The sequence below is a fragment of the Camelina sativa genome, chromosome 7 (genome assembly GCF_030686135.1).
Source record: "Camelina sativa cultivar CO46 ecotype springtype chromosome 7, ASM3068613v1".
Classification (NCBI taxonomy): Eukaryota; Viridiplantae; Streptophyta; class Magnoliopsida; order Brassicales; family Brassicaceae; genus Camelina; species Camelina sativa.
In genome coordinates, this window is record NC_141886.1 from 34,622,032 (window position 1) to 34,648,885 (window position 26,854).

Consider the following 26,854-nt stretch of genomic DNA (forward strand, 5'->3'; position numbering starts at 1 on the left):
GATTTGGTTTCGGTTCGGTTTTTTCGGTTTACGGTTTTTTTGGTTTTATAAAAATTGAACGATATAAAAACCATATGTAATTCGGTTTGGTTATGGTTCAGTTTTTTTAGTTTATGGTTTTTTCTGTTTTATCAAAAATGAAACCATATAAAAACCATACGTATAACGGTTTGGTTTGGTCTCAGTTTTTAACGGTTATTCCATACTTTAAAAAATAGATAGTTGATACATAACTAAAAAATAAGCATAAAAGTAATATCTAAACATAATTCAAAAAAATAGAATCCAAATATAGTTTTGTAAACCCAAATACTTAATTGAAATTTAAAATTTTAAAAAGTAAAGACTATTAAAAAAGAAAACCAGAAAAAAAAAACCAAAAAAAAAAAGCTTGGAAATCAATAACTAAAAGCCCAAAAAAAAAATTACTGATATTGTTATAAAATATAAATTTATAAGTTGAATAAACTAATTATATCTAATTATCTTAAATTTTTTTAAAAAACCAAAAAAATCATTCGGTTTTACAATTTTTAACCAGACCAAACATAAACCAAATGGTTAATTATAATAAAAACCAAACGAATTTTTAGACTAAACCATAACCAAACCAAACCATTTATTTCGGTTTGGTTCGGTTCGGTTTTTTGGATTTCGGGTTTTTTGTCCACCCCTAAATTACGTTCTTCAAACTTAACAACAACAAAAAGAACACCTAATAAATGACCCACATAAACAGAATACATAGTATAATACTCTCGGCAGAAAAACAGAACACATAACATATACGCGGGATGTTAATCCTAAAGCAACGAGGACAAAAGATGTATTATTGCTTTTCATCCTTTGGCAAAAGAAGCGTACCTAGCCAAAGGAGTTTATTTTGACAAAAAAAATTGAAACTCAAAAGGATAAGAAAAAAAAAAAAAACTCAAAAGCATTACGTTCCAAACAGTTAGACAGGGAACACGTGAACGACTCCCACTTCTTTTGAATAAATAATTCAAAGACTCTACTATACTCTGTCAAATGTGTAAACAACAGCAATAACAAAAAAAAAAAAAAAAAAGGGGTAAGTAACGTCTTAATTTAATTGATGTGATTGGATACATAATTAATAAAATTGGTGATTCCTCTATAAATTGAAGCCCATCCTCCCATCATTTCGTTAACACCTAGATTCTTGTTTCCAAACAAAAGCTATTTTTCTACTATGGCGGCGGCCCATTTCGTCGAGACAACAGAGCCCCAGCCCCTCGTATTTTCCGGAGAGAAACGAAACGATCGTGATGACGACGACGACGGAGACGCCATGGTTGCAAAGAAGTCAGCACTGGCGGTGTGTGAGGTCGACCCTGCGGCGGCCTTGGCTAGCATCCGACATGAGTTTGGGGAGCACGGGGGAGTGAACATGTCCATCGAAGCCTCTGCCACCTTCACAGTCATGGAACCAGATACTATGAGGCGGATGTTCGCCGGAGAACTGGGACCGGACAACGACTTCTTCGTCTACAGCCGACACTTTAACCCCACGGTGCTCAACCTTAGCCGCCAGATGGCTGCCCTCGAAGGCACCCAAGCCGCCTACTGTACCTCAAGCGGTAATTCGTAATTATATAAGTATATAGACTCTATGTTTTAAATAAAATTAAAAGAAAACCTAGACTTTGGTTGAGTGTGTTTGATACGGAATCGATCTTTGGTTGGACTTTCAACTTTTTTTTTTGTTAGTTAAGAGTCCTTTTTTTTTCTAAGTTTTAAAAATAATTGGGATGGAGTCCATTCAGGTATGTCGGCGATATCTTCAGTGATGCTGCAACTTTGCAGCAGCGGGGGACACGTGGTGGCATCTAACACTCTCTACGGAGGAACACACGCTTTGCTTACTCATTTCTTGCCACGGACCTGCAACATAACCACCTCTTTCGTCGACATAACGGACCATGGCACGGTGGCAGACGCGATCGTCGAGGGTAGGACACAGGTTCTCTACTTTGAGTCCGTGGCAAACCCGACTCTGACTGTGGCGGACATACCTGAGCTGAGCCGTATGGCACACGAGAAGGGTGTGACGGTGGTGGTGGACAACACCTTTGCCCCCATGGTGCTCTCTCCGGCGAAGCTTGGAGCCGATGTGGTGGTTCACAGTATCTCCAAGTTCATCAGTGGCGGGGCCGACATCATCGCAGGTAACGTTATAAGATTTTGTCGCGACGTATGTAATGTTTGCAGTTTCTCCTTCACGTGAAGGAGCAAATAATCGTACACGTGTCCTTTTGTCGTGGCATTAAAAAAAAAAAACAGGGGCCGTGTGTGGGAGCGAAAAGCTGGTGAAAGGGATGATGGATCTGCGTGGCGGATCTCTGATGCTGCTGGGTCCTACCATGAACGCCAAGGTGGCTTTCGAGCTCTCCGAGCGAATTCCTCATTTGGGCCTACGCATGAGGGAGCATAGCCGCAGAGCCCATGTGTACGCGGAGAGAATGAGGGAGTTGGGCATGAAAGTCATATATCCAGGGCTCGAGACCCACCCGCAGCACAAGCTAACCCAAGGGATGGTGAACAAAGACTACGGATACGGAGGATTGCTGTCCATAGACATGGAGACTGAGGAGAAAGCCAACAAGCTCATGACATACCTCCAGAACGCTACTCAGTTCGGCTTCATGGCAGTCAGTTTGGGTTACTACGAGACCCTCATGTCCTGCTCCGGGAGCAGCACCAGCAGCGAGCTTGACCCCTCTCAGAAGGCTGCTGCAGGCATCTCTCCTGGCCTTATACGAATGTCGGTGGGGTATGTGGGTACTTTGGAGCAGAAGTGGTCACAATTCGAGAAAGCATTCCTCAGAATGTAATGTCTTTTATAAATGGTTTTTTTTCCCCAAAAGAAAAAAAATACCAACAATTCATCATCTGTGTTATATGATGTTGTGGTCAATGTTTCCGTCTATAATTTGTTGTATCACAATGTTTTATGCTCCGGACATCTATTTAGTTAAAGCATATTCGTGTGTGTGTGTTTTGCTTAGAAAATTTACCTCTGTATGTGGACGCACATATTGCAACTCACTTTATAACTCAAAACTGTCTACTCTGTTTTTCTTTTCATTATCAAAATCATGATGAAATAGCTATCACAAAAGAAACATGTTTTTTTTTCTTCATAGGAGTCACCGAGAAATGCAAATGTAAATGGGTGTAATAAAATGATGATTGGAATAATAGTGGTCGGGGTTTGGCTTTATACGCTATCTTATATATATATATATATATATACTTGAATAAAGAAGAGGTTAATTTATTGTATGAAGTTGAGGAGTAGTGGATCTGCGCCAAATAAGCTCAAGCTCACGAGCGAACTCCTTCTGCCTACCAACAACAATGGTGATGTGGTCTTTGTCGGGGACGACGTGGATCCTGGCACGTGGCACTTTTCTCTTGACGCCGTAGCTGCACTCCACGGGGATCAGCTCGTCCCTACCACCGTGGAAGACGGTGACGTCACAGTCCACGTTGTCACGGATATGGTCCAGATAAGCCTCTACTTTGCTCCCTGACCCGAAGATGATGTTGTGTAGTGTGTGCCACGACGCGTTGTGTGTGTGACACAAAAACCCTTCTATCAAGTACGTTCTCATCCTGCGTGGATATATCATCATCCCCAGTTAATTATTCACTTTTTTCATTGCATCTACTACTGTATATTACCGGCGAAAGTAGATTAATTATGCGCAGTTAATTTATGTACACAAAATTTGCGTTCGTACGTATATATATATATATATACCATTATGTCACATTAATTTCCTCTCATCACAATTTCAGGATGAGGAAGAAATTCGAAGGTGTCCGTGTCTGCCTACATTAATTGCTCTTAGTCTATTAACTGATGAACTTTTGTTTAGCAAAAAAAAAAGTAGATAAATGAGTACCTGTTTCCGGTGAGTAGCCTGGTGAGAAATTCTAACAAGTGGTGGTTCTTGCAAAGGACTAGACTGACGGTGCGGCTAATGTGCTCGTACCAGCTGGCCACTGAGGCTCCAAAGGCCATCGGAGGCCACACTTCCTTGGGCGCCACTCTTCTCATCACATATTGCGTCCCTTGCACTCCCTTTGGTACCGAATAATATGGCTGCCCTCCCCATCAGTTCACATATATCAATCAATTACCATACTAACCAGGAAGCATTTGATTAATCAACTAATTAAAAGGAATTAATGTATTATATATGACTCACAGGAGCCAATAGAGTAAGCGACTTGATGGCTCCTGGGTGTTTAACCGCGAGCGCAAGAGCCAGAATGCAGCCTAGGGAATGAGCCACTACGTGAAATGTCTTGAGTTTGAACTGAGAGATCACCGATCGCTCTATCATCTCTAAATGCTCTTTCAATGTATACAATGAATCGTTGGGCTTTGGACTTTTCCCGTAACCCAACAGATCCACAGCGAGCAGCCTGTAACAAGATTTGGCTGAGTCTGAGAAGTTTGGGAACAGAGTCTCTGTCCAAAACGTTGATGATGATAAGAACCCATGTATGAACACTACGTTCTCTTGTGCCTTGTTGTCTGCACATTCACAGTGTAATATTTTTTTACTTATGGCTTTTAACCTAACAAAGATATGTATTTGGAAACTTAGCATATTAAAACCTAACAAAAAGATGTATGTGGAAACTTAGCATATTACGAGGAAATCACGCACAGATATAATTTAAATAATTTATGATGTAATTTGAAGTAGGCGCATACAAACTACTCAAGACATTCGTCAACCATTATTCTCTGAGTGCGTCCACTCCACATTAGATCTGCAGTATCTCACAACACTAGGTGAGAAACATCCCAGCCTTTTTTTTTTTTTGTTTTTTGTCACCATCGGATCTCTATCTTTGATCTTTGAAGGCATTTCTTTAGAGTATAAGTTTAATCCTGATTAAACGCGAGTCGTCCATTTAAATTGTAATGGAGGATTTTGATTGTACTAATAATGCAAAGCCCCACTAGAACCCATGCCGCCAATAATTAATGATTATGCTCTAATTAATTTGATTCTTAAGCTACCAGTCTTTTGTAACCAAGAATAACCAAAAAAATGTCTTTCTCATGAGAATTTATTATTGCACTCTTAGATGAGAATGCATGCTGCACGAGACACTAGACCACTGAGAGAGGAGTCACAAGGGAAAAGGTTTTCACATATCTAACAGACCAACGAATTAGGAGGGGAATGAGATTGACCACACAATCTATGTTATATAAAAATGTAAAATGTAGAGAGAATTTATATGTACCTTTGGGCTGTTGGACATTGACAAAAAGAGAATGGTTGGAAGAGGAAAGCCAAGAAGTGCAGAAAGTGCAATGGCAATCAGACCATCTTGGTGTTCTTTGCAACTTCTCGACCACCGTCGAATTCACTGTCAGTATTGTCTTTTTAGTTGATGGTAATCTCTTCTTGGACTCATCATAACATTTCACAGCATCTTTCTTGAAGCACTTCACCAGCTTAGTGAGCTTGGTGAGGAGTGAAGGGCGTGAGTAGAGTGTGTAGGAGATCTCATCCAGATGGATCTTTGTCCTTGTCAGTGAGACCACCTTTGAGTAATCTCCTGATCTTTCCGACACTATCATCTTCCCGCCTCTGCTTCCCCCAGCCGCGGTTGGCTTGGCCTCAGGGGGCGGACAGCAGTAGCAGGGTTTCCACTCTGACTCGAAGAAGAAGTCAAGCGTCTTGTAGGTAAAGCAAAGCAAGAAATCCACAATGTCGAGGACGAAGAAGACGATGAAGCCCACGGTGCGGTTGAGCCACCGTGAGAATCCCATGCTGTGGAGTTTGAGTCTTGTGGAAGGCATGTATGTATGTATGTATGGTGGTGATGTTGCAAAGACAAAGTGCGTGAGAGAGAGAGAGAAAGTATTACTAGTATAATAATTAAGTTAATGAAGAGAGAGGAGGAAAGGAGAACAGATGGCAGATACATGAATTTATTGATCGCATTTAACATACATTGTTGGCTAAAATGATGAAATTGGGTGGCCGTTGAATTTTTGCAGCCCCTACTCAACACTCGACCACGCATATCCAGCACATACCTTAATACTATTTTTTTTTATTTCAAAACATCAATACTTAGGAACATGTGATGTCGATTGGTCCGGTGATGACCCAGAACGCTACTATTGTAGCCTACTTACACACAAAGTCAATCAAGTCACCATGCATGTAGGACGACTCCTTTACATTTTATGTTATATATATTTGATTCCGAAACTTGTAATTCATGTTTTGATGTACATTTCCAACTTGTACAAGTATTTGCTGAGAAGGTAAAAAATGTTTTATGTGAAAATAACATGTTAAGCAGACATGAAAATATATGTTTAATGTAATAAAACCCGTAGATAGTCAATAATGATACGCATATATGGCCTGTTTGGTTAGACCACTAGCTACTGAGTGCTTTGGCCAGTTGAAGCCTATTGGGGTCTAAAATTAAAAAGAGGGCAGCTAAATCTATATGATTATATAGCGGATTGTTATGAAAATGAAACTAATACATCAAATAATTGAAGTAGTGTTGGGGAGATGTAAACTGTAAATGTTGATAGGCAAAAAGAAGATTGGACAGGTGATATGATGGCATGTGGCCACTCAAACTCATAGCCATCACTCTAAATGCCCAACAGCCCATCTAAACAGCTTAGCTGACCTGTTTTTACTTTTAGAGATAATTTCTATAATAATATATGTATGTATACACACATTTTGGAAAAACCAAGTTATAGAGTTAGACTATAAAATATTGATAATATTCATGATGCGAACTGCGAAGGACGTGTGCGTGGTCTTAAGCAACAGCTAATCGCATGCATGTCCTTACCCAATATAAAGTTATACCGCTCCCTATAATTTGCTGGGGCAAAAATACTAATGAATTAGAAAATTCGAGTGCGCGCATGAGAAAAGAGGGATATATAGTAGTTCGGTAAGGAACGCGAAGCCATGTGCTATATATGTTTAAAACAGCCTAAAAGCCTTAACAAACAAAAAAAGTTACTTCAGCGAACGAGTGGTTTGATTATAACTAGATCCCGATACAGTACAGATTCGACAAGTTAATGACGGAGACAGATTTGTAGTCCCTCATGTCAAGCCTTTACATCTATTTTCTTACTTGCAGTTTTTCATATTTTGGTTTATATATTTATTGCAAACTTATTGGCATGTGTAGGAGGAATAGGTTTTTTTCTCTCTTGAAAACTTGAACCATTTGGTGGTCAAAGAACGGAAGGTTCACTAATAGCCAAGTGAATTCTGATATCGTTCATAAGTTAAAGGGTAGTTGAGTGAAATTAGCCAAGAGGAATTTAGTGTAAAGCCTCAAACTCAACCACTAAACGGGGAGTTGTTTTGGTAGATGTATAGAAAGAGAATTAGTTACAACTGTAAGTTAGAAGCAATAACACAAAAAAATAGAAAAAAAGTTACAACTTACAAGCAATAAAACGATTGTAATGCAGTGGTCAGCGACGACTGACATACTTTATAATTGCACTCCATTCCAACTTGTAGCGTTAGAAGTGGTTTGGACTGACAAAACTCAAGAGTAACTCACAATAATAATTAAAAAATTGTAGTTTATGTAAAAAAGTCAAAAGACTAAAAGAAGCCTTAAATGCGAAGTTGATGGAGTTTGGTAGAGAGTGTCTTTAATTTATTGTTCTACATAGTATTTTGAAACTTGAAAAGTGCTCCACTCTTTTCGTCCAAAAAAAACAGTGTTCCACTCTTCTACTCCATTATTTATCCCCTACTTGCTAATTTAACCCAACAACTTTACCATAATCAAATATAATTAGCACTGGCCACTGGATATTTCAAATTTTCAATCACACACATCTTAATTCTTAAGGTATTAAAATACCGCAATAACCGATTTCAATCTCAATAACATACATTATATAGGGGTTTATTTAATTATTGATTTGTTAACTTATGTAAAATATAAATTATTATATTTGATTTTGAAATAAAAACATATGAATTTTGAAAAAAAACATATGAATTTTAAATCATATGTTTTATCCACAAATTTGAATCTTTCTATTTTTCATATTCAAAACCCATTTAAATTACAATCTAAATTCTAACTGATATTTATATATAAAACTAATAAAACATGATTTTGAAAAAGATGTTAAAATCCATTAAATTCATGATTGAATAAACTCCCCTTAGTTATTGATTGAGTTGCAACGTTCTTAAAAATTGGATTGAAAGCCGAATCAGATAATTATATTGTTCACGATTTAGTCCAATGGTTTTACAAATTTTGCAAATCCATATAAGAAAGATTGGTACGGTTCTTCTCCTATATAAAGATTATAAAGGGACCATACAGAAAAAAACTTATAATAAATATAAATGAAAATCATATATATATGTAATATTTTCTTATTGGTCAATTTGACATTTTATTTTTAATATATAATATTTATTTGAATGAAACCTAAAATGTAACACATTTAATCACATACTTACTTTATTAATAAAATGTAAACTGAAATTACATAAATTATGAACCGGCAATTTTTTCTCTATTCATTTCATTTAAGGACACTATAAATTGTAATTGTAATTTTTATAATTTAAGTATTAACTTCTATCATGGGTTGAGTGACAATTATAATTTTTTCAACAATTCAAAGAAAATATATAAATTATTCTATAATGAACCGTTCTCACATTCTCTTTCAGCATATTTCAAATCCTAAATATTTTTGTTGTTTTGTTTATGTTCTTACAATAGTTGAAAACTCAATTAACATGTTATCGTAAGAGTTTGATTATATATTTTATTATTTTGTTTAATATATTTCTTACATTGTTTTATTTTTTTATTTGTTTTTATGTACTTATTCTTACTTATTTGTTTTCTTATATTTTAAATTTAAAATTACATATGTATAATACAATTTTGATAGCTATAATAAAATTTAGATGAATCAAAAATAGTATTACTTCGACGGGATGACAGAGGGAAGAACATATGATTAGCCTTTATTCACTCTAATAGTATCATAAAATCGTGTTGATGCATAGAAAATGAAAGGGAAACCAAAGTTTTTTGAATTAGAAACATCTCTGTTCTTCTTTACTTTGGATGTTACTGATTTTTTTTTTTTTTTTTTTTTTAACATCTATCTTTATTGATTAGGAATGTATATTACAAGCATTCTGTTAACCATCTAGGTAATACAACAAAGATATGTGATAATGGAGTCATAATTGTGGCGTAGGGTGAAAGTTTATCAGCTGCTTCATTTGCTTCACGAGGTACATGTCCTAACAAGGAGTACGGTAGCATTGTCATCCAATAACGGATATCAAAGAGAAGTGTTCCAAGCCTTTTGATGATCTTGCCGCTTGTTGATCAAGTTTTAATATACAAACATCCGATAGTATTTGCTTGAGGTTTTAATTTTTTATTAACCATATTAGTTTAGGTTTAGACTTTAGTGAGATATGTGAATTAGTTAGGGGGCTAAAGCTTGAGGGCCATTGTATTGTATGTGGGCTTATTATAAGTCCACAAAAGAAAGTAAAGAATTAAGTCGCGACGCGAGGCAAAGAAAGTGGTGGACACTTGTAAGTCGTAAGGTGTGGGTGACGTTTGTGTGGCCAGTAAAAGCAGAGTGGTATGAGATGATGATGATGATGGTAGGGAAGACGAGCAAAGAGCCGGCGCGAGAGATATCTTCTTCTTATCCATGGCGGCGGCTATTGCTAGTATGCAAGCTGTCAATCTCACGTTTAGGCGACGTGGCGTTCGATGCGGGATTGCCGAGCCGAGCGGAGAGCCAGCTCCGATAGGGCAGAAGACTAGATACGACGATGGGCTGGTGGAGAGAGTGTTCATGGGTCTGTTCGCGAGGAAGATGGACAAGTTCGGGTCGAAGAAGAATAAGAAGAAGGAGACGAAGGAGAAGGGGTTCTGGGAGTACGATTACGAGAGCTTCGTGGAGGTGTCAAAGAGAGTGATGCAAGGACGGTCCAGAGTGCAGCAGCAAGAGGCCGTGAGGGAGGTTCTTCTCTCTATGCTGCCTCCTGGTGCTCCTCAACAGTTCCGAAAGTTGTTCCCACCAACCAAGTGGGCAGCAGAGTTCAATGCGGCTCTTACGGTGCCTTTCTTCCACTGGTTGGTTGGTCCATCTCAGGTACCTCTCTCTCTCTCTCTCTTCCAGTCTGAGTTGAATATGAATTTGTTACTACTGCTCTTGATTTACTTCTGATTGTGCGCAGGTCATAGAAGTGGAAGTCAATGGGGTGAAACAGAGAAGTGGAGTTCGTATAAAGAAATGCAGGTAATTCAAAATGTCTACTAGTTAGTTGTCTTGCTCAAGAAAACATGTGACAGACTTGTATGCTCCTCCTACTCTTGTTTGAACAAGGTATCTGGAGAACAGTGGGTGTGTAGGAATGTGTGTTAATATGTGCAAGATTCCAACCCAAGATTTCTTCACCAATGAGTTTGGCCTCCCACTCACAATGAACCCAAGTACGTACATTATATCTCTTTTTTTCACCATCCTTACCTCACTCCACCTTATCTCTTTTAGTTTCTTAACCCATTTTGGTTGTATAGATTTTGAAGACATGAGCTGCGAGATGATATACGGGCAAGCGCCTCCGGCCTTTGAGGAGGATCCAGCCACCAAACAACCTTGTCTAGCAGACATATGTAGGTGTTACCAAGGCTGTCAGATTGCATACATGTATTGAATGTTTGAAACACAAACTGATTCTTGGTGCTGCTGATGTTGCCTGCAGGTTCTATGTCCAATCCAAGCTCCCCAATCTGCCCTAAACTAGAGGCATGAGTGGATCGGCACAACAGCCACTTCTTTTGTGGGTTGTGCAATTTCCAAGAGATATACATACTTTTTTCCAAACACACACATATATAAGTCTACAGTGTAGAGTTGTGAAGACAAGTTAGTATCTGTGTTTCTATTCTGGTTGGGTTGTGTAAGTAAACGATTAATACATCTTCTTTTTGTTTTATGTTTCAACTCCAAGTTGGTTATACCTTTGAATCTTTGATATCAAGTGTTCCGAGCAGTTTGTATGTAATGTATACCTTAGGTTCAAGGCAACCCTGCATTTGATCAACTCTGCTGGATTTATGACCATCTTGTCAACAACACTACTAATATTTTTTTTATTTGATACTTCTGTTGGGAAATTGAGGGTCATTCATTTATGTCGATTGATGATCATCTGAAGAAAGGGGATAAATCTTGGTTAAAGAAGCTAGGTGTGTTGGAACATGTCCTTGAGTCTGTAGACTGTAGAATCGCTGGGATCACCGTTGAATAGAATTGCCCGAGTGCAAACATACAAAAAACAGTTTAAAGAGCTCTCATCTCCGTGTATTGAATTAACCAAGATTTTTCAGCGCATGAAGTTATATCCTGATGGGATATACATTGAAGAGCGCTGGTGACGACTGCGTTGTTCGAATTTCGAGCATAAGCGAGGAAGAGAGAACAGACAAGAGTATGACTATGAAGTCGCTGAGGTTGATTCTGGTGTCTACTTTGGCATGCTCAGATTGGTTTTCTAAAGATTAACAATAAGAAAATAGAAATGAAGACTCGACTTGGGTTGTGTTAGAGTTTTACCCTCTAAGATCTTCAGTATATCAGATAAGCCCCTGCATGTAAGTGAATTATTGGATCTTTCTAAACTCAACCTACATTATACTGTCTTTGATCATATATGTAATACATCCATCGTTATTCATTTACTGCAGCATCTCCTGTCATCCTCTGTGGATGAGACTGTTCGTTTATGAAGAGCATGGTTCTGATTATAATGTCGCAGAACTTTCTCTCATAATAATCTCGGTGAGCTTCTTCTTTTTGTATATACATTCTTCTTCTTTCTTGCGTATTCACTCACACTTCTCTCCCTACTTTATATGGGGCGTGTCTCTTTGTTGACTAGACAGATCTTAAGGACATTGTAACAGCTATATATGTGCTTTAGTCCAGATGCAAATTAAGGTTCTTAATTTGGAAAACTCTACTCCCTTAACGGTTTCCTTATTCTCATCGTGTGAGCTGCTTACTATGAAGTGTTTCCTTACTTTTCAGGGTGCAGTAATAGGTTCCATGACAGGTAACTGTGGTTTTTACCATATACCCGGTATGTTTATTTGCCTGCAGTTAGTTGTTAAGGTTACTGTTTAATGACTTGACAACAGCTAGAATAATATAATGCATAATATTGTACATCTCATTCTCACTTCTCAGATAGCCATCTACTTAAATGGACAGTGATCAACTTGCGTGGGAAGAAGAAGGTTCCAGGCAAAAGGATCAATTAGAAACAATGGAGTATATTTTGCAGCTGAGGCCCCCAAGCTCGAAGATGAGTTTGAATTATAACGAGTTGACTGGACCTTCAGAAGCAATTAGCTTTTATGACTTCTTGTTAGATACTTGCTTTCATTAATAGTATGTGGTTTGGTGCTTTATTTTGATATATACATATACACATACTGAAAGACTTGTTTACTTGTATTTGACTTCGTTTCCTGCAACTCCAACTAACTAGGTTGGAAGTGTTGGTACAAGGGAATATACAAAGTAGATAAATGCTTAGATAAAAAAAATCCATTGATATTTTATAGAGAGACATACTATATAGTTAGGACTTAAGAGAGGTGGAACAGATGAGGCATTAATGTTTTGACTTAATTGACACCCCCAAGTGTCCAAAAACACACAGAATTTGAGAGGTGATTCATTGAACGCACTGGGAGGTTGTTGGCCCTTCTAAGAGACATTGCCCAACAAACAATCTTTAGTTTCATCTATTTCTGCTACTTTTCTTACTCTCTAACGATAGCATCAAGCTTTTGAGGTAGAGAGAGAGAAATACCTGAAGAGGAGAATGATCGAAGCTGATAAACATGTGATGACTCAACTCACTCTTTCAGATTTACAACACACTTTCCAGGGATAAATAAACGATACTTATTTTATTTTTTCCTCTATCTATCTAAATATATAATAATAATCATAACAGCTAAAGCTAGAAAAGGAGAAGGCTATGAAGATGCAGAGCAGTCCTGAAACGATGATGGCCAGAGTCCCCACTCCAGATCCTCACAGTACCAGCGTACAAGAAGATGCCATGGACTGCAAGACCAGCTGGAAACGTTATGATAACCCCTACTACTGCTCTTCACATTCTCAACAGAATCAACACCAACGCAAGGCATTTATATGGGATCTGAATTTCATAAAGGTCTTCATGGAATCTGAACTAGGGAAAGCTCGAGCCGAGATCAAAGAATTGAAGGCAGAGCTGGACTACGAGAGAAAAGCTCGAAGGCGTGCAGAGTTGGTAAACAAGAGGCTGGCTAAAGATGTGGAGGAGGAGAGAATGGGTAGAGAAGCAGAGGAGATGCAAAACAAGCAGCTCTTAAAAGAGATATCGTTTGACAAGTCAGAGATAGTTCGGATGAAACGAGATCTTGAAGAAGAGAGACAGATGCACAGGTTGGCGGAGGTTTTGAGAGAAGAGAGAGTTCAGATGAAGCTGATGGATGCAAGGCTTTTCTTGGAGGAGAAGCTATCTGAATTAGAGGAAGCTAACAGACAAGGAGAAACGGAGAGGCATAGGATGATGAAACCAAAGATACTGGAGAGAGCCTGTAGCTCACCGGCGAGGAGGAGGTGGGAGAATCCGCACATTATGAGAGGAATCAATCCGTTCCCAAGAGTGATGAGAGCAATAAGATCAAAGAGTGAGAAATGGGGTTCAAAGCTGGAGTGCCAAAAGGTTCAGCTCAAAATTCTGCTCAGACAAAAGACCACTCCAAGATGTACTCCTCTTCTCTCCTCTCCCTGATACTGTAAGCTTCTTTTTTCTTTTGATCTCGCTCGCTCACATCCAAGGACTCAAAAGATGTGCTAATTAATAAGATTTTCTTCGTTTATCCCTTAGATAATATTTTCTTATGTTCCATTTTTTACTTTCAGTGGAATTTGCATGACATTTTAAAAGGATTTGGTTTCACATTGATATTTTTTTAATAAAAAAAATCAAATACGTACGAGGTTGAACTTTGTTATTTTGAAATCTACGTACATGTTAATTTGGATTTCACATATACAACAAATCCTTACCAAAAAATATATTTACGTTCAATTTAAAGTCAGTGTAAGTCAATAAGTCATGGGGTATTTGAATATTTGAGGGTGAATCTCTTCACATGAGGGTTGGTGTACATATCATAAATATTGATATCTGTGAAAGATGAATTGGAGCAATATGATGACCCCATTATCCGGATTTATTATGTTTTCTTCACCTAAAGCTTTCTTCTTATGCTGGTATAACTCTTAACGTTAAGACAAGATGGACTTTGATAACATTAACAAAAAAAAAAAAAAAAAAGATGAACTTTGACATATTTGATGATTTTCAACCTTGAAACTTAATTAAAGAGAGGATGAGAAAAAGACGTGGTAGAATTCGAGAATTAGGAATATCATAAATCAAACTGAGATAGACAGAGACAGTTTTTATAAATTCTCAAATTCATGCTGATTGTCTTTCTCATTATATTACCGGAAATTCATGCATGCTCCTTTAATTAGTTATAGACAATCGGCAGATAAAATTACAACATGCATGTCAAATCGAATATAATATGTCTTCGAGCATCTTAATTAACTTGGAACAATTAGTTTCTCACGTAGTACTTATATAAAATATATATGGAGTCTTTGGAATAAAAAAGAAGAAGAAGAAGCTATAGTTTCTAAATGACGCAATCGACTGGAGCAAGATAACAGACTTCATTAGTTCTATCGTTTGCCACGAATTCAGATATAGGGAATTAATCAAAATCTAAGGTATGTACCACCGACAAGACATTCTCAGACGAACCACTTGTGATGCTCGATGTGACGCCGTTTTCACCCTTGGCCACGACTCTCACACTCTCTATTAGCTCATTTATTCTACCATCCTCAGACAGTATCTGTAACAGCTCTTCAGTGTTTATGACCAGCTTCACTTTCCATATTCCACTTTTGCTGCTCGTACGCCTCCTCCTCGTCCTCTTCTCCTTCTGTCGGGTCCTTGTGTAGTTGTTTCTTGAAAAGACGTCCGTGCATGATCTCTTCAACACCCTGTGGTTATAATCTAGAGACATTCTGTAAGGAGTCATCGTCGCTGAAAAGGACTCGCTGTTGGATCTCACGTGGCAGCTGCCCACAAAAGTCTTCAACTCCTCGGAGGCAATTTTGGGAAAGAGATAGTAAGACTGACCGGGGACAAGGAGGTGGTGGTTAGGCAGGGGTTTCCAGAGGAGATCAAGGGCCGAGAAAAGAGCATGGTCTGCGAATTCGTGGGAGACGGAGCCCGCCGTGACGGGGCAGTAGAATTCAAGAACTTCACCGTCTGATTTTATGACTTTGGTCAATAAGTCTTCCTCGTCGCCTAACCCTCCGAATAAACAGTTTCCCATGCTTGGTTTGTGTTCTCCTTCTTGCCTACTTCATGCTCTCTCTCTATATATAGTCTAATTATAAAGGTCGGTGACGGTGAGAGAGCAAGAGCTTCCCCTATAGTGCTTTTTATCATAAACTTCAAACTATGTGTGAACTCAAAAGTCGCGTACATCAAAGGAAAATGCGGTGGAATCTTCTTTGCTTTGCATTATTTTTAGGTAGTTTTTATATATTTGTGAAAATTTCTTTTATGTTTTAATACAGCCTATAGTTTATTTTATTTTATTTCAGCCTATAGTTTTTTCAAGAACTTTTTCTATTTCTTTTTCTGATTTGGAGACATGCTAGCGATATAGTAGTGTTGATTTCTTTTGTTCTTTGATGGTGAACATTTAGTAAATTTAACTTCAAGTGACCACAAAACCAACTTACTTATATAAAAAAAAGACCATGGAAGAAGCAGAGAGTTGTGATACCCAAAAAGAAAAGGAGTTAATTGGGCTATAAAGAATACGTCGAATCAAATTATATTGGACCAAAAGAGAAGGGTGAATGAGTAAAATTTAAGAAAGAGCTTAGTTAATGGGTCCATTTCAATCCCATTGAATCCTATAATTTGCAAAAGAAAAGAAAAGTCTTTATGTCCACTAAGAGAAGAGCAAGAAAGAAAGAAAGAAAAGTGCAAGGTTCTGCGGGACATCGGTGTCTTTTTCTTTAATAAAAAAACACATCTCTCTCTCATCTTATTTTGAAGTCTTAAGTCCGAATTTGGCGCCAGTAGCTATTTTTTTAGTTTAACTAACCTCAAAACACAAAACTCCATATATTATTTTACGATAAAAAGTTAATTAAATGATAAACTTCTCTTATTTTTTTTATTTTTTTTTTGACATCAGAAGATCAGCTCAAATAAACCAATTAGTAGGAAAAACGTGTATATAGATAGTTTGTTGCGATTCTACTCTAGCGCGACGCGCCAGCTTGTCGGCCATACCATTCTGTGAACGGGGATTAGGACCAAAGAAAAGGACATGAATTCTCCCTTATCTCCATCAATCTCGTCTAAGTATGTCTTGAAAGCGGGCCACTCGGTAGGCGAATACACCATCTTCACCAGGTCAGAACAGTCCGTGAGAAAATCGACATTCTCATTATCCGCTCCAATCATGCATCTCATTGCCCAAATAAAAGCTTCCACTTCTGCATGAAGGGGTGACAAACTCCGACGAAGATTAGATGCACCCATAGTGGGAGATTCCCCCTCAAGGGAAATGCAATACCAACCTCTGCCAGTGAATTGATCGGTCACTTTCCAAGATCCATCTACATAAAAATGAAATCCAGCTGCCGCTCTGTGAGTCTCAGAGACATCATTAACCATGTAACCAGCATTCAAACGGGTCCCCTCCTGCGGGGGTATTCTCACAGGGTCTTCTTGCGCCAAACACCAAAGTTTAGCTTCCTCTTCCGCTAATCGTAATATCGCCAGCGGATTGGAATCCAAATTGCTAAAAATTTTATCATTTCTAGCCTTCCAAACATACCAAAGAATCCATGGGAATACTTCCGGCAAGGGAATCTGCTGAAATCTCCAAAATAATGAGTCCATATTTGCATAGACCGACTCTGAGGGAAAAACATCTGAAGAAACCGGAAATGGGGACAAAGCCCAAACTTGTCTGGCCGGGGGGGGGGGGCATAAGAATAAGGTGTGATTTATTGTTTCCTCAGCCTCGCCACAACAGGCACATTCACTATCACAGCCCAAACCGCGTCGCCGCATATTAGCTATTGTTGCAATGCAACCCGTAAGAACTTGCTACAAAAAATGTCTAATTTTTGGTGGGCACCGAAGCTGCCATACGAAGGCTTGCAGTGGTACAATATTTGGGCCATGTACCGTTGAAGACTCAGGGTTCTGTCGCAAAGCCTTATACCCAGATTTGACTGTGTACAAACCCGTTTTTGTCAAATGCCAACCCAACCTATCCAGTGAAGTTAAGTTACCAAGGGGTAAAGCAGAAATAAGGGTCATATCCTCTGGCTTAAAATAAGCCGAGAGTAAAGCCAAATCCCAGGAATGCGAGTTCCTATCAATGAAAGTTTCAACTCGAAGTGTAGGATCAACGAGTGATCCTGAACGCAATGCTGGTCTCGGGTGTTGAGCAAAAATCCAGGGATCAGACCATACTGAGATGGTCTCCCCAGATCCTACTCGTTGAGCAGGAACACAATTCTCTTATTCATTCTCTCTTAATTAGCCAATTAAAATTTATCATGTAATTTAATAAAATAAATAATATTATCTAAACAAAATAATTATTATTTAAAAAAAAATATTTAACATGAATTTTAAAATTATTAACCATAACATTATTTATAGCTTTTTAATTCTAAAATCTAAACTTTAATCATATTTTATAAGCTCAAACCGACATATAATTTCGTCTAGTTTTAAAATCTAATCTGTAATATTCTTTTATGAATCCAAACCGGCATATAATTTTGTTTAATTGTAAAAACTAAACTCTAAACCATAACCATTCTTTAGTAAAGCCAAACCGATATATATATATATATATATATATATTTAATTGTAAAAACTGAATCCTAAACCTTCTTTTATTCCAAACCGACATATAATTTCTTCAATAAAAATATACAAATTTTGTTTCTTCAATTTATTTTATTTTTATGATTTTAATTTTATTTATTTTTAAATATGATATAATATGGCATATACATAGTTGTATTTTGATTGACTAACTAAGAGGGGTGAATAGGGGTGGACCAATTAATTTCACTAGGCAATGCCCGGCAACATGCCGGTTATTGTATTATTGTAAAATTAATTAATCTATTGTGTGTTGATGTTTACACTATATATTTGTTATGGTGTGAGCTTGAACTATTTTTTTTAATATAATTTGAAGAATTTTATAATAAAAATGAAAACAATGTATGCTAAAATATATGGTCAATCATATAATAAAATTAAATGAATCTACTATATCTCTTTTAAACGTAATAATATAATACAATCTCTGTTTCATATTAGTTGTTGTTTAAATTTTTATACATAAATACTAAAAAACAATTAAATTTTCTATTTTACACTTCTTAAATATATTTTCTCATTGTTTTATTGGTCAAGATATTAAAACAGTTGAGATAAAAATTTGATTTTTTACCAAACATCTGCATTGACAATCTAAAACGACAACTATTATGAAACAAAATTTTAATTCTAAAACGACAAGTAAAACGAAATAGAGGGAATATGTAGATATCTAAAAATGCATGAATATGTAAAAACATAATCAAACATACATTGTGTAGAATAAAGATGGATAGTTTAGATTATGGCTAAACAAATAAAGAAAATAACTCTTTAGTTAATAATCAAGTGATTATTTTTCTATTTTTAAAAGTTTAAAATCACATCCAACAATGACATGCTATAGAGCGATATGGTTCCCTCATGCAACTCTTAAGTATGTCCTTGTCAAATGGCTGGTGGTAAAAACAGACTTGCAACATGCAACAGGGGAAAGAATGAAAAACTAGGACGCTCAAGTCAGCACAAACTGTGTGTTCTGCAAATATCCAATAGAGACAAGAGAACATTTATTCTTTCTATGCCCCTTTTCACAGCAGGTATGGAATGCGTTGGTGCACAGGCTTCTCTCTCACAAGTTCACCATACACTGAGAAGAGATCATGTCTTTGATTGATGGAAATACTTTGGATAAAACAAAAAGATTTTTGCTGGGTTACACTTTTCAGAATAAAATATACTCTCTTTGGAGAGAGAAAAATGATAGACGCCATGAGGAACACCCTTCAACGATGGGGAAGCTGGTGAAACTCATAGACTAGAACGTTTGCAACAGTTTGAAAACAATTGCGGATGGAGGAGAGCCTAGTATTCAAGCTTGGTTTGCAGAAAGATTTTGCTAGAGTTGGCTTTATTCAAATGTTCAATAAACAGTCTACATTAGCATTATAAAAAAGTTTATTTTCTTTTTGAATATATTTTAACATTAGATTAAAAAAAAAGAGTTCTGGACCATATTTTAATTATGATATAAATCAATTAAAACCCCTAGCATATGACATATACAATATAAAGTACATAAATATGTATAGAGCTTTTTAATTTGATTTGTTTGTTGTACGAATGCCCGATTATCAGCTTTTGAATCTTCATCGATAAATCTGGAAACTTTTTCATAGCAATCAAAAATTTCAAAACATGCATCTAAATTGATAAGTAGTAATAACTGTTGTCTGTTGACATATGTAAGATAATTAAGTGATGGAGTTATTTGTTTTGGACGTGCTATGTTTTTTAATCGTGTAGTTAAAAAGATAAAATAAAAATAGAAAACTAAACTAGCTATGGGAGTTATAATTTTGGTTAAGAAACATTAATACTATACTGTTGTTTAAATTTCTTTATTAAAATATAATAATTTTAGTTTATTATGTGATATCTGTTGACATAAGTAACGAAAATATAATTAATAGATTTTGATTCATACTTATATTGTTAATATGATAAAATAAAAATATAAAATTTTAAAATAAACAAAATAGATGTTGAAGTGGTTTAATAGAAAAAGAATAAAATCTTACTTTTATATATATATATATATATATGGTTATTTAACATGAACGTCCCATTCGCTTATATTTGAGGAATTCAACGAGACATCATCAATAGTACAGTAGATTCTTATTTGAAAAGTCTGAACGTACAAAATGATCCACTTATCTGAGGAATTCAACGAGACATCATCAATAGTCAATTATGGAGCCTTGTGGGCAGCCCACATTCGTAAGTTGTGAATTGTGATATTTTCTCTATTATGGAGCGAATGGGAGGCAACAATCACAGCCAACCACACTTGAATATGACGATCAAATCCGATGGTCGTATTCTCACGTTACATTTGGAAAATGTTGAGCTTTTATATTGATTTTTTTTTTTTTTTTTTTTAATCATGTATGCAAATTGCAATACGCAAGTTTAAATCCGCGTAACATAACCTTGATCACACTAATTCAAACTACTACTAAATTACAAGTTCTGGTCTGAGTTTTTCAATGTTATCTCTGTTACCGAATTGAGCAGACAGATGAAAACATGAACATTGAATAGATGGGACATTCCATAGCCCACAGACAAGTAAGCGAAATTAAATGAGCAATGGAGGGGTCAACTTATTACGTAAGAAGTTGAAACGGAACATGGACCTTGTCAGCCCGGAGAACACATTTAGTGACCCCATGCAGGACCATATCCTTTTTTTTTGTTTCTTATGATAATGTAGATATCTTATTTTAATTTGTTTGTCAGTTGTCAAGAAAATTGAAGGTGTTGTTACGTGTTAGATCCATGTTTTTTTTTTAATTACCAAAGTATGTTAAACTATTCTCTTCCCTGTTGCCTAAACTCGATCGAACCTTATAACCTTGAAGCTCCGCGTTTAAGATTACCCTGTACATTAACTTTTTTTGCAAAAGAATTCGGACCTGTACATTAACTTTTTTTGCAAAAGAATTCGGTTTTATATTGATTTAAGGGACTATTATTACACACCATGTAGATGAAAAGAAATAAAAATTGCCTTACCCTGTACACAGGCCTGCCTGTACATTAACTGGTTCATACGTTGCCGTTGGTATGTCTTACCTATGCACTTAACTTTTGTGCGTGTGTTCGTGTATATATCGAATATGATAGATGCATATATATACTGTGAAATATCACAAAAAAATAGAGACGATTTATAGAAGAATATAAATAATGGTTTTTTAGCTCATTATTAATTGATTTTGAACTGACAGAATAAGTAATACACAATATTTAAACATAGAAGTGCATAAGTAAAAGAAAGTAAAATTCCGTTCGAGATGAATGAACCAAAAGAATCACCATTTCGAATGGCAAGATAAAATATATCATATTAAAAATGAAGTTGATATTTTCTAATAAAAAAAAAAGAGAAGAAAAGAAGTTGATTCCAAATAGTTAAATATATTCATACATGAACTTCTCTACTTTGTCCAAAAAAAAAGAAAAGAAGAAGAAACTCTCTACTATTGTCAATTAGTAGAGTTGAAAATTCATAATTCTTCTATTAATTTATTTATTTATTAAGAAGTACTTAATCATATATAAAGAAACATTTGTTAATTAAAAAAGTATTTTTTACTATTAATTTTTTGTTAATGAACTTAAATAAATAAATATGTATATATATATATATATATATATATATGGTCAGACATTCAGCTCACTACCCTGTTTCAACTTTCAGAGCCAATAATAAAGTCATCAGGACTCAGGAGAGGCTTGCGCGGATGGAAACACAAGGCAAAGTAATCACTTGCAAAGGTAATTTTTTGTATATAAAAATCTTTGTATGTATGTGTAGAGCTAAGTTAGACAAATATTGGCTGAATATGAGTTCCCAAAAGAAAGTTAAGATATGATTTATGAGTGTGAATGAATGAACAGCTGCTGTGGCATGGGGAGCTGGAGAAGCTCTAGTGATGGAAGATGTAAAAGTAGATCCTCCTCAGAGACTGGAAGTGAGACTTCGAATCCTCTTCACTTCCATCTGTCACACCGATCTTAGCGCATGGAAAGGCGAGGTACTCTTCATATATTTTCTTCTTCTTCGAGTAGCTAGCCCTTTCAATTACTAGTTCTTCTTCTAATGAATCTCTTATCTTTTGGTCAGAACGAGGCTCAACAAGCATACCCTCGAATCCTTGGCCATGAGGCGGCAGGGTAAGTCAAATAAATCTGATGGATCTTTATTTATTTATTTATTTTATTTTATTTAAAAAAACACTTTTAGGTGATCGATTTAGAAATAAATGGACATTATGTTGTTGGATGGAAACCTTAATTGTTGCAGGATAGTGGAGAGCGTAGGGGAAGGAGTGGAAGAGATGAAGGCAGGTGATCATGTGCTCCCTATTTTCACAGGAGAGTGCGGAGAGTGCAGAGTCTGCAAGCGAGACGGAGCCAATCTGTGTGAGAGATTCCGAGTGGATCCGATGAAGAAGGTGATGGTAAGCGATGGCAAGACCAGATTCTTCACCAGCAAAGACAACAAACCCATCTTCCATTTCCTCAACACATCCACCTTCTCTGAGTACACGGTCATAGACTCGGCTTGCGTGCTCAAGGTGGACCCTCTGTTTCCTCTGGAGAAGATAAGCCTCCTCAGTTGCGGTGTCTCCACTGGTAAAATTAATTGCATCCATCTCACTCACTGTATAGATATGAATGTTGACATGTAGTTGCTTATTTAATGAAAGAGATATGTGTTTTTATGGGTTGAAGGAGTGGGTGCGGCGTGGAATGTGGCTAATATTCAACCTAGCTCCACCGTCGCTATTTTTGGACTGGGCGCTGTTGGACTTGCCGTAAGTTTTTCCTCTTTGTTTTATGTATCATCATGCAATCCATACTAATTGGGGGGACTCACTCTTAATGCCGTGTTAATTTTGAGAAAGGTGGCTGAAGGTGCAAGAGCCAGGGGAGCCTCTAAAGTCATTGGGATCGACGTCAACCCTGACAAGTTCCAACTAGGTAGGTATAAATCATAATAGCGTATGCATGAGACTGAGAGAAGAAAATTGTTCCTAAATTAGGTAGCTAAGTGTGCTGGATGGATGAACAGGCAGAGAAGCAGGGATCAGTGAATTCATAAATCCAAAGGAGAGTGACAAGGCAGTTCATGAGAGAGTAAGGGAGATAACAGAGGGAGGAGTGGAGTACAGTTTCGAGTGTGCGGGAAGCATAGAAGCACTTCGAGAGGCCTTTCTGTCTACAAACTCAGGAATGGGAGTGACAGTGTTGCTGGGTGTTCACGCAAGCCCACAGCTTCTCCCTATCCATCCCATGGAGCTCTTCCAAGGCAGATCCATCACCGCCTCTGTTTTCGGAGGCTTCAAACCCAAAACCCAATTACCCTTTTTCATCACCCAGTGCCTCCAAGGTCTTGTCAATCTCGATCTCTACATCTCTCACCAGCTTCCCTTCCACGATATCAACGAAGCCATCCAGCTGCTTAACCAAGGCAAGGCTCTTCGTTGCCTTCTCCGCCTCTAAACTGAATTGAATTGAATTGAACACCATCCATGCATTCATCATTCCATCCTTTTTCATGTGACCACCAATAAGAAAATCATGTCACATTGAGGAAAGTAACAGATTTCTTGTATAAGTCTCTTGCTATAAGTCAGTCCCATTCTCGAACACATGATTGTATCAAACGGAAATTCAATAGAGATTGAACATGAAAGTGGGGATAGATGCAAATCTTTACCTTAACTGAAAATAATGAGAGTAATCAGGAGTTAAGACGGTAGAAGTAAAGCAAAGAAACTCAAGACGTGAAGAAAGTTCTTCTTTCACACACAGCCTACATCATCTCACTCCACTAGAAAACTTGGACAATAATAGATTGATATGTTTCGTTTATTAACGCAGCGTGGAATTTATCCGTACGCGCTCTCAGAAATTCAAAACTGAAAGAATAACTCTCGCTTCTTTTTCCCTTTGCTGTTACAAACAAGATTGATACATCCACCAAGACAAAGACTTTTTAATAGAGAGAGAGAGCATTTCTCTATTCAAATGGCCAAAGGAGATACCCTTTTACCTTTCCCATTCCCTCATGAGCTCTCTCTCTATCTACTTACATGTACACTCTCTCCTACATCCTTTTTCCCATTCTTGCAAATCTTCTGGCTACTCCGAATATCACCGCCTTTGTCAACAGCCCTTTGTCCAGTGTACATGCAAGCGCAATCGCCCCTCCCACCACCAGTATCTTTGGTATGTTTTTCCCCGTTGGCTTCTCTCCTGTAACCTCTACTATCGAATCCCTCTCATTCATGAACTCCTCCGCACTCACTTTGGTGTTGATTTGAGCCATTGATGCGCTTGGTGACAAACCTGCTCCTGCTGCTTTTGCCCTCTGATATGCGCGCAAGCCTGGTTCAATTTTCTTCACCGCACCCCACATCCCCTGTCTCACCCCGAGCTTAGCAATCTCCCACGGTATTCCCATATCTTCATGGTGAAATAGTAGTACCTCACACGATGTCATCTCACCATCGCCTCTTTTCGATTCAACTACACCATGATAATATATATCAGTCAATCTCAGAAACTAACAACACTGTCGAAAAACAGAGACAACTTGCTTGAGTGCATCACAATGGTAGTAGTACCTGCACGGATGCACCAGCTTGAATAGTATAAATCAACTCGCCTTGGCTTGTTTTGTCTTGGTACAGACGGGTATTGTACTCCCTGATACAAAATACAAGAGAATATACTTACTATAGTTAGACGCATGAAAAAAAAAAAAAAGAGTAAATCAAAAACAATATACAACAACGAAATCCAAAAGATATAATAGCTCCACTAGGGTAAGTTTGAAATAGGCTTGGTTACTAAACTAGCAGCGAAAGAATGGAATACCTTGGTAATGCAGTAAAACACTCGGCCAGCATCCCATATTCGACGGCCTATAATATACTCCCTGTCGCTACAAAAGAAGGGAAACTGAAGCGGAAGTTGTGAGTGAGAAGAGATGGGAGAAGAAGCAAAAGCTGTTAAAAGTAAGAAACAAAGTGCCCACCTTCCGCACCCATTGCACAACCATAGTGCCCGTGTCCTTGCAACGCTCGAGAGTAGAAGAATACAAAAGCATATCATCCCACTTGGAACGGAACTCATCATCCCAAAAGAAGTCCCTGACCATCTCAGGAGTGGCATCCTCAAACACTGTTCTGCTACGGTACTGGGGAGGCCCATTCTAGAATCATATCATACAAAATGATTAAGGTATTGTTGTAAAAAGCAAAAGGTAGGCGAAAGAGAGTAATAATAATAATAGATTAATAACTTAAAAAGGAGGGTACCTCAGGATCTCGCCTCCAAGCTTGATATGAGAAGGTTGGGGTTGATCGGTCCATCATTTGAATCCAAGAAGGACCGCCATCTTTGACCTCAACCAACTTCCATAGATGCCTAAAATCATCGTCCGTAACAAACCCAGATTTCTCTTTCTCAGCAGCCTGGGGAGAAGAAAGGCTACACCCAAAAAAAAGAAGAAGAAAGAAGCCAGAGTTATGTATTGGATTAGCATTAACAGAGAGAGATGGAAAGTGAAAGTGGGTGAAACCAAATCAAATAAAATCACCTGGGTTTAGCGTGAGAGGGGGCTTTGAGGATGGAAGTGGGAAGCTTGAAGGAGGTGAAGTTGAAGACTTTAGGTGAATCGGAATCAGACAAGAGTTTAGAATCATCTCCGGAGAGATAAGCCCACTTGGGCCTCCAAAACCAACCAACCAAAACCCCGGCAGCCACAGCAATCCAAAGTGGTGCAGCAAAAACGAAAAGGTCAGTAGAGGAGAAGCCGAGGGCGTGAATCTCGGGAAAAAACAAGGTACTCAATCCCATCTTAACCCACCCTCACTCCCGATTAGGCGTCAAAGCACATCAATTGGACGAGGATTGGGTCTTGGGAGGGATTTAAGCAAGCGCATAGAAGAAGGAAGGAAAAGATTAAAGTAGAAGGAGAATAAAAGAGAGGGAAGAGGATAAGGATTTAGGATTTGGGATTACTGTAGGCCCTATTTCGCCGTTCGATTGCAATCTTCTTCTCTCACACCCTCCTCTCCTTTTTATTATAAGTGGATAAAACAGACCAAACCAAAGCGTTCTGCTTCTTCTTATCTTACTGGGCTGTCCACTCCACGTGTTTGACTGTTTTCTCATTTCGATTCTGTGGTCGCCGCATCCTCCCCTCCTCCCTTCCTTTTTTCTTTTGTTTTGTTTTTTACATCTCCTGCTACATTTTTTAGATAAAAATCCGTACTTTTTTTTTCGTCAGATAATTAGTCACAAAATAATTAACTTAATAAATGAACAGTCATTATCTAAATCGTTTCTATCCTATGGGAGGACTAAAACAATCAGAATAATAACTAGAGTTTATGTGGAGCTTGAACTCTACTTTGTTACAACATTAGTTTATATAAACTTTTTTGTTTTTGTTTTTGTTCAAACATTAGTTTATTATACAAACAACACAAATGTCAAATTTAGATGTTCAAATGAAAACAAGGACTCTTATACGCTGTTACGCAGAAAAAAAAGGTTAAGTATCTGTGGAAAAAAATGAATAGACTCTCTTGCTGCTATTCCGTCCAAACACACTATAATAATATGGTTGACAATTCAAATGCAACAAATAAACGTTTTCCTCACTGCTTGTG

General features: G+C 37.3%; 8 protein-coding genes and 1 long non-coding RNA gene across 10 annotated transcripts; 5 read left to right on the forward strand and 4 right to left on the reverse strand.

The window, feature by feature from the left end:
• Positions 1 to 961: 961 nt before the first annotated feature.
• LOC147942027 (methionine gamma-lyase-like) lies at positions 962 to 3,084 on the forward strand. The gene is made up of 3 exons (XM_087460176.1): positions 962 to 1,601; positions 1,788 to 2,189; positions 2,305 to 3,084. Exons 1-3 carry the CDS (start codon positions 1,214 to 1,216, stop codon positions 2,853 to 2,855), a joined length of 1,341 nt encoding a protein of 446 aa, XP_087316302.1. The 5' UTR covers positions 962 to 1,213; the 3' UTR covers positions 2,856 to 3,084.
• On the reverse strand, positions 3,071 to 6,106 carry LOC147942028 (putative lysophospholipase BODYGUARD 1). Its single transcript, XM_087460175.1, has 4 exons — positions 5,296 to 6,106; positions 4,239 to 4,570; positions 3,933 to 4,132; positions 3,071 to 3,639 (listed from the first exon to the last, which is right to left on the reverse strand). Exons 1-4 carry the CDS (start codon positions 5,855 to 5,857, stop codon positions 3,294 to 3,296), a joined length of 1,440 nt encoding a protein of 479 aa, XP_087316301.1. The 5' UTR covers positions 5,858 to 6,106; the 3' UTR covers positions 3,071 to 3,293.
• Positions 6,107 to 9,476: 3,370 nt separating this feature from the next.
• LOC109124570 (beta-carotene isomerase D27, chloroplastic) lies at positions 9,477 to 11,177 on the forward strand. 2 transcript variants are annotated; one of them, XM_010498327.3, is made up of 5 exons: positions 9,477 to 10,222; positions 10,308 to 10,369; positions 10,457 to 10,563; positions 10,651 to 10,746; positions 10,836 to 11,177. In XM_010498327.3, the coding sequence occupies exons 1-5, from the start codon at positions 9,776 to 9,778 to the stop codon at positions 10,883 to 10,885; spliced, it is 762 nt and encodes a 253-aa protein (XP_010496629.1). In that variant the 5' UTR covers positions 9,477 to 9,775; the 3' UTR covers positions 10,886 to 11,177. The 2 variants fall into 2 exon arrangements, with proteins under 2 accessions (XP_010496629.1, XP_087313832.1); XM_087457706.1 differs by having other exon boundaries at positions 10,457 to 10,746.
• Positions 11,178 to 11,934: 757 nt separating this feature from the next.
• LOC109131586 (uncharacterized) lies at positions 11,935 to 12,612 on the forward strand. The gene is made up of 3 exons (XR_015561528.1): positions 11,935 to 12,073; positions 12,164 to 12,215; positions 12,323 to 12,612. It is a non-coding gene; the product is annotated as an uncharacterized LOC109131586 (long non-coding RNA).
• Positions 12,613 to 12,749: 137 nt separating this feature from the next.
• On the forward strand, positions 12,750 to 14,023 carry LOC104773685 (protein BRANCHLESS TRICHOME-like). The gene is made up of 2 exons (XM_019242722.2): positions 12,750 to 12,986; positions 13,101 to 14,023. The coding sequence occupies exons 1-2, from the start codon at positions 12,966 to 12,968 to the stop codon at positions 13,926 to 13,928; spliced, it is 849 nt and encodes a 282-aa protein (XP_019098267.2). The 5' UTR covers positions 12,750 to 12,965; the 3' UTR covers positions 13,929 to 14,023.
• A 675-nt stretch (positions 14,024 to 14,698) lies between these two features.
• On the reverse strand, positions 14,699 to 15,645 carry LOC104773686 (uncharacterized). The gene has a single exon (XM_010498329.3). The coding sequence runs from the start codon at positions 15,553 to 15,555 to the stop codon at positions 14,923 to 14,925; it is 633 nt and encodes a 210-aa protein (XP_010496631.1). The 5' UTR covers positions 15,556 to 15,645; the 3' UTR covers positions 14,699 to 14,922.
• An 851-nt stretch (positions 15,646 to 16,496) lies between these two features.
• Positions 16,497 to 17,147, reverse strand: LOC147942029 (uncharacterized). The gene has a single exon (XM_087458724.1). It carries the CDS (start codon positions 17,145 to 17,147, stop codon positions 16,497 to 16,499), a length of 651 nt encoding a protein of 216 aa, XP_087314850.1.
• Positions 17,148 to 21,459: 4,312 nt separating this feature from the next.
• Positions 21,460 to 23,874, forward strand: LOC109124865 (alcohol dehydrogenase-like 4). The gene is made up of 7 exons (XM_010498330.2): positions 21,460 to 21,941; positions 22,065 to 22,201; positions 22,291 to 22,340; positions 22,471 to 22,802; positions 22,902 to 22,984; positions 23,075 to 23,150; positions 23,242 to 23,874. Exons 1-7 carry the CDS (start codon positions 21,824 to 21,826, stop codon positions 23,670 to 23,672), a joined length of 1,227 nt encoding a protein of 408 aa, XP_010496632.2. The 5' UTR covers positions 21,460 to 21,823; the 3' UTR covers positions 23,673 to 23,874.
• Positions 23,875 to 24,025: 151 nt separating this feature from the next.
• LOC104773688 (uncharacterized) lies at positions 24,026 to 26,827 on the reverse strand. Its single transcript, XM_010498331.3, has 6 exons — positions 25,777 to 26,827; positions 25,496 to 25,667; positions 25,213 to 25,389; positions 25,053 to 25,136; positions 24,800 to 24,881; positions 24,026 to 24,701 (listed from the first exon to the last, which is right to left on the reverse strand). The coding sequence occupies exons 1-6, from the start codon at positions 26,034 to 26,036 to the stop codon at positions 24,280 to 24,282; spliced, it is 1,197 nt and encodes a 398-aa protein (XP_010496633.1). The 5' UTR covers positions 26,037 to 26,827; the 3' UTR covers positions 24,026 to 24,279.
• Positions 26,828 to 26,854: the final 27 nt, after the last annotated feature.

Coding starts and splice junctions, on each gene's coding strand:
- LOC147942027 (XM_087460176.1), top strand. CDS start 1,214: ATGGCGGCGGCCCATTTCGTCGAGACAACAGAGCCCCAGCCCCTCGTA. Junction 1,602..1,787: donor CGCCTACTGTACCTCAAGCG/GTAATTCGTAAT, acceptor GAGTCCATTCAG/GTATGTCGGCGATATCTTCA. Junction 2,190..2,304: donor CGGGGCCGACATCATCGCAG/GTAACGTTATAA, acceptor AAAAAAAAACAG/GGGCCGTGTGTGGGAGCGAA.
- LOC147942028 (XM_087460175.1), bottom strand. CDS start 5,857: ATGCCTTCCACAAGACTCAAACTCCACAGCATGGGATTCTCACGGTGG. Junction 4,571..5,295: donor CAATGTCCAACAGCCCAAAG/GTACATATAAAT, acceptor GTGAATGTGCAG/ACAACAAGGCACAAGAGAAC. Junction 3,640..3,932: donor AGGCTACTCACCGGAAACAG/GTACTCATTTAT, acceptor ATATCCACGCAG/GATGAGAACGTACTTGATAG.
- LOC109124570 (XM_087457706.1), top strand. CDS start 9,776: ATGGCGGCGGCTATTGCTAGTATGCAAGCTGTCAATCTCACGTTTAGG. Junction 10,223..10,307: donor GGTTGGTTGGTCCATCTCAG/GTACCTCTCTCT, acceptor GATTGTGCGCAG/GTCATAGAAGTGGAAGTCAA. Junction 10,747..10,835: donor ACCTTGTCTAGCAGACATAT/GTAGGTGTTACC, acceptor TGTTGCCTGCAG/GTTCTATGTCCAATCCAAGC.
- LOC104773685 (XM_019242722.2), top strand. CDS start 12,966: ATGATCGAAGCTGATAAACAT. Junction 12,987..13,100: donor TGATCGAAGCTGATAAACAT/GTGATGACTCAA, acceptor TAATCATAACAG/CTAAAGCTAGAAAAGGAGAA.
- LOC104773686 (XM_010498329.3), bottom strand. CDS start 15,555: ATGGGAAACTGTTTATTCGGAGGGTTAGGCGACGAGGAAGACTTATTG.
- LOC147942029 (XM_087458724.1), bottom strand. CDS start 17,147: ATGGACTCATTATTTTGGAGATTTCAGCAGATTCCCTTGCCGGAAGTA.
- LOC109124865 (XM_010498330.2), top strand. CDS start 21,824: ATGGTCAGACATTCAGCTCACTACCCTGTTTCAACTTTCAGAGCCAAT. Junction 22,202..22,290: donor TTAGCGCATGGAAAGGCGAG/GTACTCTTCATA, acceptor TCTTTTGGTCAG/AACGAGGCTCAACAAGCATA. Junction 22,341..22,470: donor CTTGGCCATGAGGCGGCAGG/GTAAGTCAAATA, acceptor TAATTGTTGCAG/GATAGTGGAGAGCGTAGGGG.
- LOC104773688 (XM_010498331.3), bottom strand. CDS start 26,036: ATGGGATTGAGTACCTTGTTTTTTCCCGAGATTCACGCCCTCGGCTTC. Junction 25,137..25,212: donor TTGTGCAATGGGTGCGGAAG/GTGGGCACTTTG, acceptor CTTCCGCTTCAG/TTTCCCTTCTTTTGTAGCGA. Junction 24,882..25,052: donor TGTTTTACTGCATTACCAAG/GTATTCCATTCT, acceptor ATTTTGTATCAG/GGAGTACAATACCCGTCTGT.